Here is a 15641-nt window from a genome sequence, read left to right as displayed (position 1 = left end):
ACCATGTATATACAGCGCGGGCAGTGCCAGCCTCCCCCTCACACACTCCTACACCATGTATATACAGCGCGGGCAGTGCCAGCCTCCCCCTCACACACTCCTACACCATGTATATACAGCGCGGGCAGTGCCAGCCTCCCCCTCACACACACTCCTACACCATGTATATACAACGCGGGCAGTGCCAGCCTCCCCCTCACACACTCCTACACCATGTATATACAGCGCGGGCAGTGCCAGCCTCCCCCTCACACACACTCCTACACCATGTATATACAGCGTGGGCAGTGCCAGCCTCCCCCTCACACACTACTACACCATGTATATACAGCGCGGGCAGTGCCAGCCTCCCCCTCACACACTCCTACACCATGTATATACAGCGCGGGCAGTGCCAGCCTCCCCCTCACACACTCCTACACCATGTATATACAGCGCGGGCAGTGCCAGCCTCCCCTCACACACTCCTACACCATGTATATACAGCGCGGGCAGTGCCAGCCTCCCCCTCACACACACTCCTACACCATGTATATACAGCGCGGGCAGTGCCAGCCTCCCCCTCACACACTCCTACACCATGTATATACAGCGCGGGCAGTGCCAGCCTCCCCCTCACACACTCCTACACCATGTATATACAGAGCGGGCAGTGCCAGCCTCCCCCTCACACACTCCTACACCATGTATATACAGAGCGGGCAGTGCCAGCCTCCCCCTCACACACACTCCTACACCATGTATATACAGCGCGGGCAGTGCCAGCCTCCCCCTCACACACACTCCTACACCATGTATATACAGCGCGGGCAGTGCCAGCCTCCCCCTCACACACACTCCTACACCATGTATATACAGCGCGGGCAGTGCCAGCCTCCCAATCACACACTCCTACACCATGTATATACAGCGCGGGCAGTGCCAGCCTCCCCCTCACACACTCCTACACCATGTATATACGGCGCGGGCAGTGCCAGCCTCCCCCTCACACACTCCTACACCATGTATATACAGCGCGGGCAGTGCCAGCCTCCCAATCACACACTCCTACACCATGTATATACAGCGCGGGCAGTGCCAGCCTCCCCCTCACACACTCCTACACCATGTATATACGGCGCGGGCAGTGCCAGCCTCCCCCTCACACACTCCTACACCATGTATATACAGCGCGGGCAGTGCCAGCCTCCCCCTCACACACTCCTACACCATGTATATACAGCGCTGGCAGTGCCAGCCTCCCCCTCATACACTCCTACACCATGTATATACAGCGCGGGCAGTGCCAGCCTCCCCCTCACACACTCCTACACCATGTATATACAGCGCGGGCAGTGCCAGCCTCCCCCTCACACACATTACTGCTCCATTTATATACAGCGCGGGCAGTGCCAGCCTCCCCCTCACACACTCACTCCTACACCATGTATATACAGCGCGGGCAGTGCCAGCCTCCCAATCACACACTCCTACACCATGTATATACAGCGCGGGCAGTGCCAGCCTCCCCCTCACACACTCCTACACCATGTATATACAGAGCGGGCAGTGCCAGCCTCCCCCTCACACACTCCTACACCATGTATATACAGAGCGGGCAGTGCCAGCCTCCCCCTCACACACACTCCTACACCATGTATATACAGCGCGGGCAGTGCCAGCCTCCCCCTCACACACACTCCTACACCATGTATATACAGCGCGGGCAGTGCCAGCCTCCCCCTCACACACACTCCTACACCATGTATATACAGCGCGGGCAGTGCCAGCCTCCCAATCACACACTCCTACACCATGTATATACAGCGCGGGCAGTGCCAGCCTCCCCCTCACACACTCCTACACCATGTATATACGGCGCGGGCAGTGCCAGCCTCCCCCTCACACACTCCTACACCATGTATATACAGCGCGGGCAGTGCCAGCCTCCCAATCACACACTCCTACACCATGTATATACAGCGCGGGCAGTGCCAGCCTCCCCCTCACACACTCCTACACCATGTATATACGGCGCGGGCAGTGCCAGCCTCCCCCTCACACACTCCTACACCATGTATATACAGCGCGGGCAGTGCCAGCCTCCCAATCACACACTTCTACACCATGTATATACAGCGCGGGCAGTGCCAGCCTCCCCCTCACACACTACTACACCATGTATATACAGCGCGGGCAGTGCCAGCCTCCCCCTCACACACACTCCTACACCATGTATATACAGCGCGGGCAGTACCAGCCTCCCCCTCACACACTACTACACCATGTATATACAGCGCGGGCAGTGCCAGCCTCCCCCTCACACACACTCCTACACCATGTATATACAGCGCGGGCAGTGCCAGCCTCCCCCTCACACACTCCTACACCATGTATATACAGCGCGGGCAGTGCCAGCCTCCCCCTCACACACACTCCTACACCATGTATATACAGCGCGGGCAGTGCCAGCCTCCCCCTCACACACTCCTACACCATGTATATACAGCGCGGGCAGTGCCAGCCTCCCCCTCACACACTACTACACCATGTATATACAGCGCGGGCAGTGCCAGCCTCCCCCTCACACACTCCTACACCATGTATATACAGCGCGGGCAGTGCCAGCCTCCCCCTCACACACTCCTACACCATGTATATACAGCGCGGGCAGTGCCAGCCTCCCCCTCACACACTCCTACACCATGTATATACAGCGCGGGCAGTGCCAGCCTCCCCCTCACACACTCCTACACCATGTATATACAGCGCGGGCAGTGCCAGCCTCCCCCTCACACACTCCTACACCATGTATATACAGCGCGGGCAGTGCCAGCCTCCCCCTCACACACTCCTACACCATGTATATACAGAGCGGGCAGTGCCAGCCTCCCCCTCACACACACTCCTACACCATGTATATACAGCGCGGGCAGTGCCAGCCTCCCCCTCACACACTCCTACACCATGTATATACAGCGCGGGCAGTGCCAGCCTCCCCCTCACACACTCCTACACCATGTATATACAGCGCAGGCAGTGCCAGCCTCCCCCTCACACACACTCCTACACCATGTATATACAGCGCGGGCAGTGCCAGCCTCCCCCTCACACACTCCTACACCATGTATATACAGCGCGGGCAGTGCCAGCCTCCCCCTCACACTCCTACACCATGTATATACAGCGCGGGCAGTGCCAGCCTCCCCCTCACACACATTACTGCACCATGTATATACAGCGCGGGCAGTGCCAGCCTCCCCCTCACACACTCCTACACCATGTATATACAGCGCGGGCAGTGCCAGCCTCCCCCTCACACACTCCTACACCATGTATATACAGCGCGGGCAGTGCCAGCCTCCCCCTCACACACACACCTACACCATGTATATACAGCGCGGGCAGTGCCAGCCTCCCCCTCACACACATTACTGCACCATGTATATACAGCGCGGGCAGTGCCAGCCTCCCCCTCACACACTCCTACACCATGTATATACAGCGCGGGCAGTGCCAGCCTCCCCCTCACACACTCCTACACCATGTATATACAGCGCGGGCAGTGCCAGCCTCCCCCTCTCACACACTCCTACACCATGTATATACAGCACGGGCAGTGCCAGCCTCCCCCTCACACACATTACTGCACCATGTATATACAGCGCGGGCAGTGCCAGCCTCCCCCTCACACACATTACTGCACCATGTATATACAGCGCGGGCAGTGCCAGCCTCCCCCTCACACACACTCCTACACCATGTATATACAGCGCGGGCAGTGCCAGCCTCCCCCTCACACACTCACTCCTACACCATGTATATACAGCGCGGGCAGTGCCAGCCTCCCCCTCACACACTACTACACCATGTATATACAGCGCGGGCAGTGCCAGCCTCCCCCTCACACACTACTACACCATGTATATACAGCGCGGGCAGTGCCAGCCTCCCCCTCACACACTACTACACCATGTATATACAGCGCGGGCAGTGCCAGCCTCCCCCTCACACACATTACTGCACCATGTATATACAGCGCGGGCAGTGCCAGCCTCCCCCTCACACTCCTACACCATGTATATACAGCGCGGGCAGTGCCAGCCTCCCCCTCACACACACTCCTACACCATGTATATACAGCGCGGGCAGTGCCAGCCTCCCCCTCACACACTACTACACCATGTATATACAGCGCGGGCAGTGCCAGCCTCCCCCTCACACACACTCCTACACCATGTATATACAGCGCGGGCAGTGCCAGCCTCCCCCTCACACACTCCTACACCATGTATATACAGCGCGGGCAGTGCCAGCCTCCCCCTCTCACACACTCCTACACCATGTATATACAGCGCGGGCAGTGCCAGCCTCCCCCTCACACACACTCCTACACCATGTATATACAGCGCGGGCAGTGCCAGCCTCCCCCTCTCACACACTCCTACACCATGTGTATACAGCGCGGGCAGTGCTAGCCTCCCTCTCACACACTCCTACACCATGTATATACAGCGTGGGCAGTGCCAGCCTCCCCCTCACACACACTCCTACACCATGTATATACAGCGCGGGCAGTGCCAGCCTCCCCCTCACACACATTACTACACCATGTATATACAGCGCGGGCAGTGCCAGCCTCCCTCTCTCACACTCCTACACCATGTATATACAGCGCGGGCAGTGCCAGCCTCCCCCTCACACACACTCCTACACCATGTATATACAGCGTGGGCAGTGCCAGCCTCCCCCTCACACACTACTACACCATGTATATACAGCGCGGGCAGTGCCAGCCTCCCCCTCACACACACTCCTACACCATGTATATACAGCGCGGGCAGTGCCAGCCTCCCCCTCACACACACTCCTACACCATGTATATACAGCGCGGGCAGTGCCAGCCTCCCCCTCACACACTCCTACACCATGTATATACAGCGCGGGCAGTGCCAGCCTCCCCCTCACACACTCCTACACCATGTATATACAGCGCGGGCAGTGCCAGCCTCCCCCTCACACACTACTACACCATGTATATACAGCGCGGGCAGTGCCAGCCTCCCCCTCACACACACTCCTACACCATGTATATACAGCGTGGGCAGTGCCAGCCTCCCCCTCACACACACTCCTACACCATGTATATACAGCGCTGGCAGTGCCAGCCTCCCCCTCACACACGCCTACACCATGTATATACAGCGCGGGCAGTGCCAGCCTCCCCCTCACACACACTCCTACACCATGTATATACAGCGCGGGCAGTGCCAGCCTCCCCCTCACACACACTCCTACACCATGTATATACAGCGCGGGCAGTGCCAGCCTCCCCCTCACACACACTCCTACACCATGTATATACAGCGCGGGCAGTGCCAGCCTCCCCCTCACACACACTCCTACACCATGTATATACAGCGCGGGCAGTGCCAGCCTCCCCCTCACACACTACTACACCATGTATATACAGCGCGGGCAGTGCCAGCCTCCCCCTCACACACATTACTGCACCATGTATATACAGCGCGGGCAGTGCCAGCCTCCCCCTCACACACACTCCTACACCATGTATATACAGCGCGGGCAGTGCCAGCCTCCCCCTCACACACTCCTACACCATGTATATACAGCGCGGGTAGTGCCAGCCTCCCCCTCACACACTCCTACACCATGTATATACAGCGCGGGCAGTGCCAGCCTCCCCCTCACACACTCCTACACCATGTATATACAGCGCGGGCAGTGCCAGCCTCCCCCTCACACACACTCCTACACCATGTATATACAGCGCGGGCAGTGCCAGCCTCCCCCTCACACACTCCTACACCATGTATATACAGCGCGGGCAGTGCCAGCCTCCCCCTCACACACTCCTACACCATGTATATACAGCGCAGGCAGTGCCAGCCTCCCCCTCACACACTCCTACACCATGTATATACAGCGCGGGCAGTGCCAGCCTCCCCCTCACACACACTCCTACACCATGTATATACAGCGCGGGCAGTGCCAGCCTCCCCCTCACACACACTCCTACACCATGTATATACAGCGCGGGCAGTGCCAGCCTCTCCCTCACACACTCCTACACCATGTATATACAGCGCAGGCAGTGCCAGCCTCCCCCTCACACACACACACACTCCTACACCATGTATATACAGCGCGGGCAGTGCCAGCCTCCCCCTCACACACTCCTACACCATGTATATACAGCGCAGGCAGTGCCAGCCTCCCCCTCACACACACACACACTCCTACACCATGTGTATACAGCGCGGGCAGTGCCAGCCTCCCCTCACACACACTCCTACACCATGTATATACAGCGCGGGCAGTGCCAGCCTCCCCCTCACACACACTCCTACACCATGTATATACAGCGCGGGCAGTGCCAGCCTCCCCCTCACACACTACTACACCATGTATATACAGCGCGGGCAGTGCCAGCCTCCCCCTCACACACTCCTACACCATGTATATACAGCGCGGGCAGTGTCAGCCTCCCCCTCACACACACTCCTACACCATGTATATACAGCGCGTGCAGTGCCAGCCTCCCCCTCACACACTCCTACACCATGTTTATACAGCGCGGGCAGTGCCAGCCTCCCCCTCACACACACTCCTACACCATGTATATACAGCGCGGGCAGTGCCAGCCTCCCCCTCACACTCCTACACCATGTATATACAGCGCGGGCAGTGCCAGCCTCCCCCTCACACACTCCTACACCATGTATATACAGCGCGGGCAGTGCCAGCCTCCCCCTCACACACTCCTACACCATGTATATACAGCGCGGGCAGTGCCAGCCTCCCCCTCACACACTCCTACACCATGTATATACAGAGCGGGCAGTGCCAGCCTCCCAATCACACACTCCTACACCATGTATATACAGCGCGGGCAGTGCCAGCCTCCCCCTCACACACTCCTACACCATGTATATACAGCGCGGGCAGTGCCAGCCTCCCCCCTCACACACATTACTGCACCATGTATATACATAGCGGGCAGTGCCAGCCTCCCCCTCACACACACTCCTACATCATGTATATACAGCGCGGGCAGTGCCAGCCTCCCCCTCACACACACTCCTACACCATGTATATACAGCGCGGGCAGTGCCAGCCTCCCCCTCACACACTCCTACACCATGTATATACAGCGTGGGCAGTGCCAGCCTCCCCCTCACACACACTCCTACACCATGTATATACAGCGCGGGCAGTGCCAGCCTCCCCCTCACACACTACTACACCATGTATATACAGCGCGGGCAGTGCCAGCCTCCCCCTCACACACATTACTGCACCATGTATATACAGCGCGGGCAGTGCCAGCCTCCCCCTCACACACTACTACACCATGTATATACAGCGCGGGCAGTGCCAGCCTCCCCCTCACACACACTCCTACACCATGTATATACAGCGCGGGCAGTGCCAGCCTCCCCCTCACACACTACTACACCATGTATATTCAGCGCGGGCAGTGCCAGCCTCCCCCTCACACACTACTACACCATGTATATACAGCGCGGGCAGTGCCAGCCTCCCCCTCACACACATTACTGCACCATGTATATACAGCGCGGGCAGTGCCAGCCTCCCCGTCACACACTCCTACACCATGTATATACAGCGCGGGCAATGCCAGCCTCCCCCTCACACACATTACTGCACCATGTATATACAGCGCGGGCAGTGCCAGCCTCCCTCTCACACACTCCTACACCATGTATATACAGCAAGGGCAGTGCCAGCCTCCCCCTCACACACATTACTGTACCATGTATATACAGCGCGGGCAGTGCCAGCCTCCCCCTCTCACACACTCCTACACCATGTGTATACAGCGCGGGCAGTGCCAGCCTCCCTCTCACACACTCCTACACCATGTATATACAGCGTGGGCAGTGCCAGCCTCCCCCTCACACACACTCCTACACCATGTATATACAGCGCGGGCAGTGCCAGCCTCCCCCTCACACACACTCCTACACCATGTATATACAGCGCGGGCAGTGCCAGCCTCCCCCTCTCACACACTCCTACACCATGTATATACAGCGCGGGCAGTGCCAGCCTCCCCCTCACACACACTCCTACACCATGTATATACAGCGCGGGCAGTGCCAGCCTCCCCCTCACACACACTCCTACACCATGTATATACAGCGCGGGCAGTGCCAGCCTCCCCCTCACACACATTACTGCACCATGTATATACAGCGCGGGCAGTGCCAGCCTCCCCCTCACACACATTACTGCACCATGTATATACAGCGCGGGCAGTGCCAGCCTCCCCCTCACACACACTCCTACACCATGTATATACAGCGCGGGCAGTGCCAGCCTCCCCCTCACACACATTACTGCACCATGTATATACAGCGCGGGCAGTGCCAGCCTCCACCTCACACACTACTACACCATGTATATACAGCGCGGGCAGTGCCAGCCTCCCCCTCACACACATTACTACACCATGTATATACAGCGCGGGCAGTGCCAGCCTCCCCCTCACACACATTACTGCACCATGTATATACAGCGCGGGCAGTGCCAGCCTCCCCCTCACACACATTACTGCACCATGTATATACAGCGCGGGCAGTGCCAGCCTCCCCCTCACACACACTCCTACACCATGTATATACAGCGCGGGCAGTGCCAGCCTCCCCCTCACACACATTACTACACCATGTATATACAGCGCGGGCAGTGCCAGCCTCCCTCTCACACTCCTACACCATGTATATACAGCGCGGGCAGTGCCAGCCTCCCCCTCACACACACTCCTACACCATGTATATACAGCGCGGGCAGTGCCAGCCTCCCCCTCACACACATTACTACACCATGTATATACAGCGCGGGCAGTGCCAGCCTCCCTCTCACACTCCTACACCATGTATATACAGCGTGGGCAGTGCCAGCCTCCCCCTCACACGCGTCTCCTCCTCCGCAGAATTTCCGCGTGGACGTTATTAAGATGGCGCAGGACACCCTTGAGTTTGACATGGTTGGAATTGACGCAGCTCTCGCCAACGCGTTCCGACGCATCCTTCTAGCAGAGGTACCGGGGGTGGGCTGGGGAACTGGGGTGCGTGGAGGAGGATACTTTTAGTCTTTGAAGTGGGAAGTATGGGGCGCTGACGAACACCAAGCTTTTACTGCGCAGCTTTTGGCCGACCCGGCAATGTGAGGAGCGCGGTTTGTATTGTGACGGATCGCGAGATTCTCCATCTCGCGGTCAGTGACCGGCAATGTGAGGAGCGGGGTTTTATATTGTGACGGATCGCGAGATTCTCCATCTCGCGGTCAGTGACCGGCAATGTGAGGAGCGCGGTTTGTATTGTGACGGATCGCGAGATTCTCCATCTCGCGGTCAGTGACCGGCAATGTGAGGAGCGCGGTTTGTATTGTGACGGATCGCGAGATTCTCCATGTCGCGGTCAGTGACCGGCAATGTGAGGAGCGCGGTTTGTATTGTGACGGATCGCGAGATTCTCCATCTCGCGGTCAGTGACCCGGCAATGTGAGGAGCGGGGTTTGTATTGTGACGGATCGCGAGATTCTCCATCTCGCGGTCAGTGACCCGGCAATGTGAGGAGCGGGGTTTGTATTGTGACGGATCGCGAGATTCTCCATCTCGCGGTCAGTGACCGGCAATGTGAGGAGCGCGGTTTGTATTGTGACGGATCGCGAGATTCTCCATCTCGCGGTCAGTGACCGGCAATGTGAGGAGCGCGGTTTGTATTGTGACGGATCGCGAGATTCTCCATCTCGCGGTCAGTGACCGGCAATGTGAGGAGCGCGGTTTGTATTGTGACGGATCGCGAGATTCTCCATCTCGCGGTCAGTGACCGGCAATGTGAGGAGCGCGGTTTGTATTGTGACGGATCGCGAGATTCTCCATCTCGCGGTCAGTGACCGGCAATGTGAGGAGCGGGGTTTGTATTGTGACGGATCGCGAGATTCTCCATCTCGCGGTCAGTGACCCGGCAATGCGAGGAGCGCGGTTTGTATTGTGACGGATCGCGAGATTCTCCATGTCGCGGTCAGTGACCGGCAATGTGAGGAGCGCGGTTTGTATTGTGACGGATCGCGAGATTCTCCATCTCGCGGTCAGTGACCGGCAATGTGAGGAGCGCGGTTTGTATTGTGATGGATCGCGAGATTCTCCATGTCGCGGTCAGTGACCGGCAATGTGAGGAGCGGGGTTTGTATTGTGATGGATCGCGAGATTCTCCATGTCGCGGTCAGTGACCGGCAATGTGAGGAGCGGGGTTTTATATTGTGACGGATCGCGAGATTCTCCATCTCGCGGTCAGTGACCGGCAATGTGAGGAGCGCGGTTTGTATTGTGACGGATCGCGAGATTCTCCATCTCGCGGTCAGTGACCGGCAATGTGAGGAGCGCGGTTTGTATTGTGACGGATCGCGAGATTCTCCATCTCGCGGTCAGTGACCGGCAATGTGAGGAGCGGGGTTTTATATTGTGACGGATCGCGAGATTCTCCATCTCGCGGTCAGTGACCGGCAATGTGAGGAGCGCGGTTTGTATTGTGACGGATCGCGAGATTCTCCATCTCGCGGTCAGTGACCGGCAATGTGAGGAGCGCGGTTTGTATTGTGACGGATCGCGAGATTCTCCATCTCACGGTCAGTGACCGGCAATGTGAGGAGCGCGGTTTGTATTGTGACGGATCGCGAGATTCTCCATCTCGCGGTCAGTGACCGGCAATGTGAGGAGCGCGGTTTGTATTGTGACGGATCGCGAGATTCTCCATGTCGCGGTCAGTGACCGGCAATGTGAGGAGCGCGGTTTGTATTGTGACGGATCGCGAGATTCTCCATGTCGCGGTCAGTGACCGGCAATGTGAGGAGCGGGGTTTGTATTGTGACGGATCGCGAGATTCTCCATGTCGCGGTCAGTGACCGGCAATGTGAGGAGCGCGGTTTGTATTGTGACGGATCGCGAGATTCTCCATGTCGCGGTCAGTGACCGGCAATGTGAGGAGCGGGGTTTGTATTGTGACGGATCGCGAGATTCTCCATGTCGCGGTCAGTGACCGGCAATGTGAGGAGCGCGGTTTGTATTGTGACGGATCGCGAGATTCTCCATCTCACGGTCAGTGACCGGCAATGTGAGGAGCGGGGTTTGTATTGTGATGGATCGCGAGATTCTCCATGTCGCGGTCAGTGACCGGCAATGTGAGGAGCGCGGTTTGTATTGTGACGGATCGCGAGATTCTCCATCTCGCGGTCAGTGACCGGCAATGTGAGGAGCGCGGTTTGTATTGTGACGGATCGCGAGATTCTCCATCTCGCGGTCAGTGACCGGCAATGTGAGGAGCGCGGTTTGTATTGTGACGGATCGCGAGATTCTCCATCTCGCGGTCAGTGACCGGCAATGTGAGGAGCGGGGTTTTATATTGTGACGGATCGCGAGATTCTCCATCTCGCGGTCAGTGACCGGCAATGTGAGGAGCGCGGTTTGTATTGTGACGGATCGCGAGATTCTCCATCTCGCGGTCAGTGACCGGCAATGTGAGGAGCGGGGTTTGTATTGTGACGGATCGCGAGATTCTCCATCTCGCGGTCAGTGACCGGCAATGTGAGGAGCGCGGTTTGTATTGTGACGGATCGCGAGATTCTCCATCTCGCGGTCAGTGACCGGCAATGTGAGGAGCGCGGTTTGTATTGTGACGGATCGCGAGATTCTCCATCTCGCGGTCAGTGACCCGGCAATGTGAGGAGCGGGGTTTGTATTGTGATGGATCGCGAGATTCTCCATGTCGCGGTCAGTGACCGGCAATGTGAGGAGCGCGGTTTGTATTGTGACGGATCGCGAGATTCTCCATCTCGCGGTCAGTGACCGGCAATGTGAGGAGCGCGGTTTGTATTGTGACGGATCGCGAGATTCTCCATCTCGCGGTCAGTGACCGGCAATGTGAGGAGCGGGGTTTTATATTGTGACGGATCGCGAGATTCTCCATGTCGCGGTCAGTGACCGGCAATGTGAGGAGCGCGGTTTGTATTGTGACGGATCGCGAGATTCTCCATGTCGCGGTCAGTGACCGGCAATGTGAGGAGCGGGGTTTTATATTGTGACGGGGAAACGTTCTCTTATTCCCAGGAAAGTGCGCACAGTCCCGCTGCTTTCTAATGGCTCTTCCCGGGCAGGAGACTTACCCCTCTCCCCCTCCTCTGCGCTCCCTCCCCCCCTCCCCCCCCCCCCCCCCCCCCCCGCAGGTCCCCACCATGGCGGTGGAGAAGGTGTTTGTATATAACAATACGTCCATAATACAGGATGAGATCCTCGCTCACCGTCTCGGGCTCATCCCCATCCGGGCGGACCCGCGCCTCTTCGAGTATCGCAGCGCAGGTAAGGGGGAGGTGCTGGGGGACAGTGACGCAGGCGCAGCACCTTTCTTACTCATACTCCCCGGTCTCTTACTCATACTCCCCCTCTCTTACTCATACTCCCCCCTCTCTTACTCATACTCCCCCCTCTCTTACTCATACTCCCCCCTCTCTTACTCATACTCCCCCCTCTCTTACTCATACTCCCCCCTCTCTTACTCATACTCCCCCCTCTCTTACTCATACGCCCCCCTCTCTTACTCATACTCCCCCCTCTCTTACTCATACTCCCCCCTCTCTTACTCATACTCCCCCTCTCTTACTCATACGCCCCCCTCTCTTACTCATACTCCCCCCTCTCTTACTCATACTCCCCCCTCTCTTACTCATACTCCCCCCTCTCTTACTCATACTCCCCCTCTCTTACTCATACTCCCCCTCTCTTACTCATACGCCCCCCTCTCTTACTCATACTCCCCCCTCTCTTACTCATACTCCCCCTCTCTTACTCATACTCCCCCTCTCTTACTCATACTCCCCCTCTCTTACTCATACTCCCCCTCTCTTACTCATACTCCCCCTCTCTTACTCATACTCCCCCCTCTCTTACTCATACTCCCCCCTCTCTTACTCATACGCCCCCCTCTCTTACTCATACGCCCCCCTCTCTTACTCATACGCCCCCCTCTCTTACTCATACGCCCCCCTCTCTTACTCATACGCCCCCCTCTCTTACTCATACGCCCCCCTCTCTTACTCATACGCCCCCCTCTCTTACTCATACGCCCCCCTCTCTTACTCATACGCCCCCCTCTCTTACTCATACGCCCCCCTCTCTTACTCATACGCCCCCCTCTCTTACTCATACTCCCCCCTCTCTTACTCATACGCCCCCTCTCTTACTCATACGCCCCCCTCTCTTACTCATACGCCCCCCTCTCTTACTCATACGCCCCCCTCTCTTACTCATACGCCCCCCTCTCTTACTCATACGCCCCCCTCTCTTACTCATACGCCCCCCTCTCTTACTCATACGCCCCCCTCTCTTACTCATACGCCCCCCTCTCTTACTCATACGCCCCCCTCTCTTACTCATACGCCCCCCTCTCTTACTCATACGCCCCCCTCTCTTACTCATACGCCCCCCTCTCTTACTCATACGCCCCCCTCTCTTACTCATACGCCCCCCTCTCTTACTCATACGCCCCCCTCTCTTACTCATACGCCCCCCTCTCTTACTCATACGCCCCCCTCTCTTACTCATACGCCCCCCTCTCTTACTCATACGCCCCCCTCTCTTACTCATACTCCCCCTCTCTTACTCATACTCCCCCTCTCTTACTCATACTCCCCCCTCTCTTACTCGTACTCCCCCCTCTCTTACTCGTACTCCCCCCTCTCTTACTCGTACTCCCCCCCCTCTCTTACTCGTACTCCCCCCCCTCTCTTACTCGTACTCCCCCCTCTCTCTTACCCGTACTCCCCCCTCTCTCTTACTCGTACTCCCCCCTCTCTCTTACTCGTACTCCCCACTCTCTCTTACTCGTACCCCCCCTCTCTCTTACTCGTACTCCCCCCTCTCTTACTCGTACTCCCCCCTCTCTCTTATTCGTACTCCCCCCTCTCTCTTACTCGTACTCCCCCCTTTCTCTTACTCGTACTCCCCCCTCTCTCTTACTCGTACTCCCCCCTCTCTCTTACTCGTTCTCCCCCCTCTCTCTTACTCGTACTCCCCCCTCTCTCTTACTCGTACTCCCCCCTCTCTTACTCGTACTCCCCCCTCTCTCTTACTCGTACTCCCCCTCTCTCTTACTCGTACTCCCCCCTCTCTTACTCGTACTCCCCCCTCTCTTACTCGTACTCCCCCCCTCTCTTACTCGTACTCCCCCCCTCTCTTACTCGTACTCCCCCCCTCTCTTACTCGTACTCCCCCCCTCTCTTACTCGTACTCCCCCCCTCTCTTACTCGTACTCCCCCCCTCTCTTACTCGTACTCCCCCCCTCTCTTACTCGTACTCCCCCCCTCTCTTACTCGTACTCTCTCCCCCCTCTCTTACTCGTACTCCCTCCCCCCTCTCTTACTCATACTCACTCCCCCCCTCTCTTACTCATACTCACTCCCCCCCTCTCTTACTCATACTCCCCCCCTCTCTTACACATACTCCCTCCCCCCCTCTCTTACTCATACTCCCTCCCCCCTCTCTTACTCGTCCCCCCCCTCTCTTACTTGTCCTCCCCCCCTCTCTTACTCGTCCTCCCCCCCCCTCTCTTACTCGTCCTCCCCCCCCCCTCTCTTACTCGTCCTCCCACCCTCTCTTACTCGTCCCCTGTTGCCTCCCTCTCACCCTGTGCTTGCCCCCTAGATGATGCGGAGGGCACAGAAATTGACACCCTGCAGTTTGAGCTGAATGTGAAATGTACGAGGAACCCGCAGGCTTGCAAAGAGTCTTCTGACCCCAACGAGCTGTACCTGAACCATAAGGGTGAGAGCCCCTCTCCAAATCACCGAGGGGGGTGTCCTGCACTGCGATTCTTAACCCCTTCCCTGCCAGAGCTCCCTCAGTTCTCCCCTCCCTTCTCTCCCCCCCCCTCCCTTCTCTCCCCCCCCCTCCCTTCTCTCCCCCCCCTCGCTTCTCTCCCCCCCCCTCGCTTCTCTCCCCCCCCTCGCTTCTCTCCCCCCCCCTCGCTTCTCTCCCCCCCCTCGCTTCTCTCCCCCCCCTCGCTTCTCTCCCCCCCTCGCTTCTCTCCCCCCCTCGCTTCTCTCCCCCCCCCTCGCTTCTCTCCCCCCCTTGCTTCTCCCCCCTCCCTTCTCTCCCCCCCTCCCTTCTCTTCCCCCCCTCCGTTCTCTCCCCCCCTCCGTTCTCTCCCCCCCCTCCCTTCTCTCCCCCCCTCCGTTCTCTCCCCCCCCTCCCTTCTCTCCCCCCCCCCTCCCTTCTCTCCCCCCCCCCTCCCTTCTCTCTCCCCCCCCTCCCTTCTCTCCCCCCCCTCGCTTCTCTCCCCCCCTCGCTTCTCTCCCCCCCCTCGCTTCTCTCCCCCCCCTCGCTTCTCTCCCCCCCTCGCTTCTCTCCCCCCCTCGCTTCTCTCCCCCCCCCCTTGCTTCTCCCCCCTCCCTTCTCTCCCCCCCTCCCGTTCTCTCCCCCCCCTCCGTTCTCTCCCCCCCCTCCCTTCTCTCCCCCCCTCCCTTCTCTCCCCCCCTCCCTTCTCTCCCCCCCTCCCTTCTCTCCCCCCCTCCCTTCTCTCCCCCCCTCCCTTCTCTCCCCCCCTCCCTTCTCCCCCCCCCTC

At 58.3% G+C, this 15641-nt stretch overlaps 1 protein-coding gene across 2 annotated transcripts in view; it reads left to right on the top strand.

Moving 5' to 3' along the window:
- The window catches only part of POLR1C (RNA polymerase I and III subunit C), a 53277-nt gene that overhangs the window by 19094 nt on the left and 18542 nt on the right, over positions 1–15641 (top strand). The window contains exons 3-5 of one of the 2 annotated variants that reach the window (XM_075584241.1): positions 8960–9067; positions 12307–12382; positions 14723–14842. In XM_075584241.1, coding sequence (XP_075440356.1) covers positions 8960–9067; positions 12307–12382; positions 14723–14842 — 304 coding nt within the window. Of the gene's footprint in view, positions 1–8959; positions 9068–12249; positions 12383–14722; positions 14843–15641 lie in introns of both variants that reach the window. The other variant, XM_075584240.1, reaches the window with a different exon arrangement.

Source organism: Ascaphus truei, unplaced genomic scaffold (assembly GCF_040206685.1).
Source record: "Ascaphus truei isolate aAscTru1 unplaced genomic scaffold, aAscTru1.hap1 HAP1_SCAFFOLD_510, whole genome shotgun sequence".
Classification (NCBI taxonomy): domain Eukaryota; kingdom Metazoa; phylum Chordata; class Amphibia; order Anura; family Ascaphidae; genus Ascaphus; species Ascaphus truei.
The sequence above is the reverse complement of the archived record's forward strand: the minus strand, read 5'-3'. Positions and strand labels throughout refer to the sequence as shown.